Consider the following 375-nt stretch of genomic DNA (forward strand, 5'->3'; position numbering starts at 1 on the left):
ATCAAAACACTTCATATAAATTGTTACAGCATTGCTGTTGAATTTGCATTTATTGTAAAATTTAGACGTACTCAAGAATTTCTTCAAATTCTGAGAGGAATCATTAACAATGAATTTTAGTAGCTTAGACCTTTTTTGTAATAATAATATATATAAGAAAAATATATTTCAGGTCACCTCTTAGTGGTGGTGTTACAGGAAGCTATGATGGCTATGACAGGTACTCCCCACCACCAAGGTCTCCAGATCGGCAGTATCTTGATAGGTAAGTTAATGGCAACAGAGCCCATTTTGTTTTATTGTCCAAGAAATGTTAAATTATATATAATATTTACAATTTGGCATTAAAAACATACTTCAATACTATTCAGAAAG

The 375-nt window shown here is 30.9% G+C and overlaps 1 protein-coding gene across 1 annotated transcript in view; it reads left to right on the top strand.

Annotated features, from left to right (window-relative positions):
- LOC119593845 (hornerin-like) overlaps window positions 1–375 on the top strand; it is a gene marked incomplete in the record, with an annotated part of 29,685 nt that overhangs the window by 15,193 nt on the left and 14,117 nt on the right. Inside the window, 1 exon segment of the mRNA XM_037942875.1 lies at window positions 173–265. Coding sequence (XP_037798803.1) covers window positions 173–265 — 93 coding nt within the window.

The sequence above is a fragment of the Penaeus monodon genome, chromosome 32 (assembly GCF_015228065.2).
Source record: "Penaeus monodon isolate SGIC_2016 chromosome 32, NSTDA_Pmon_1, whole genome shotgun sequence".
NCBI lineage: Eukaryota > Metazoa > Arthropoda > Malacostraca > Decapoda > Penaeidae > Penaeus > Penaeus monodon.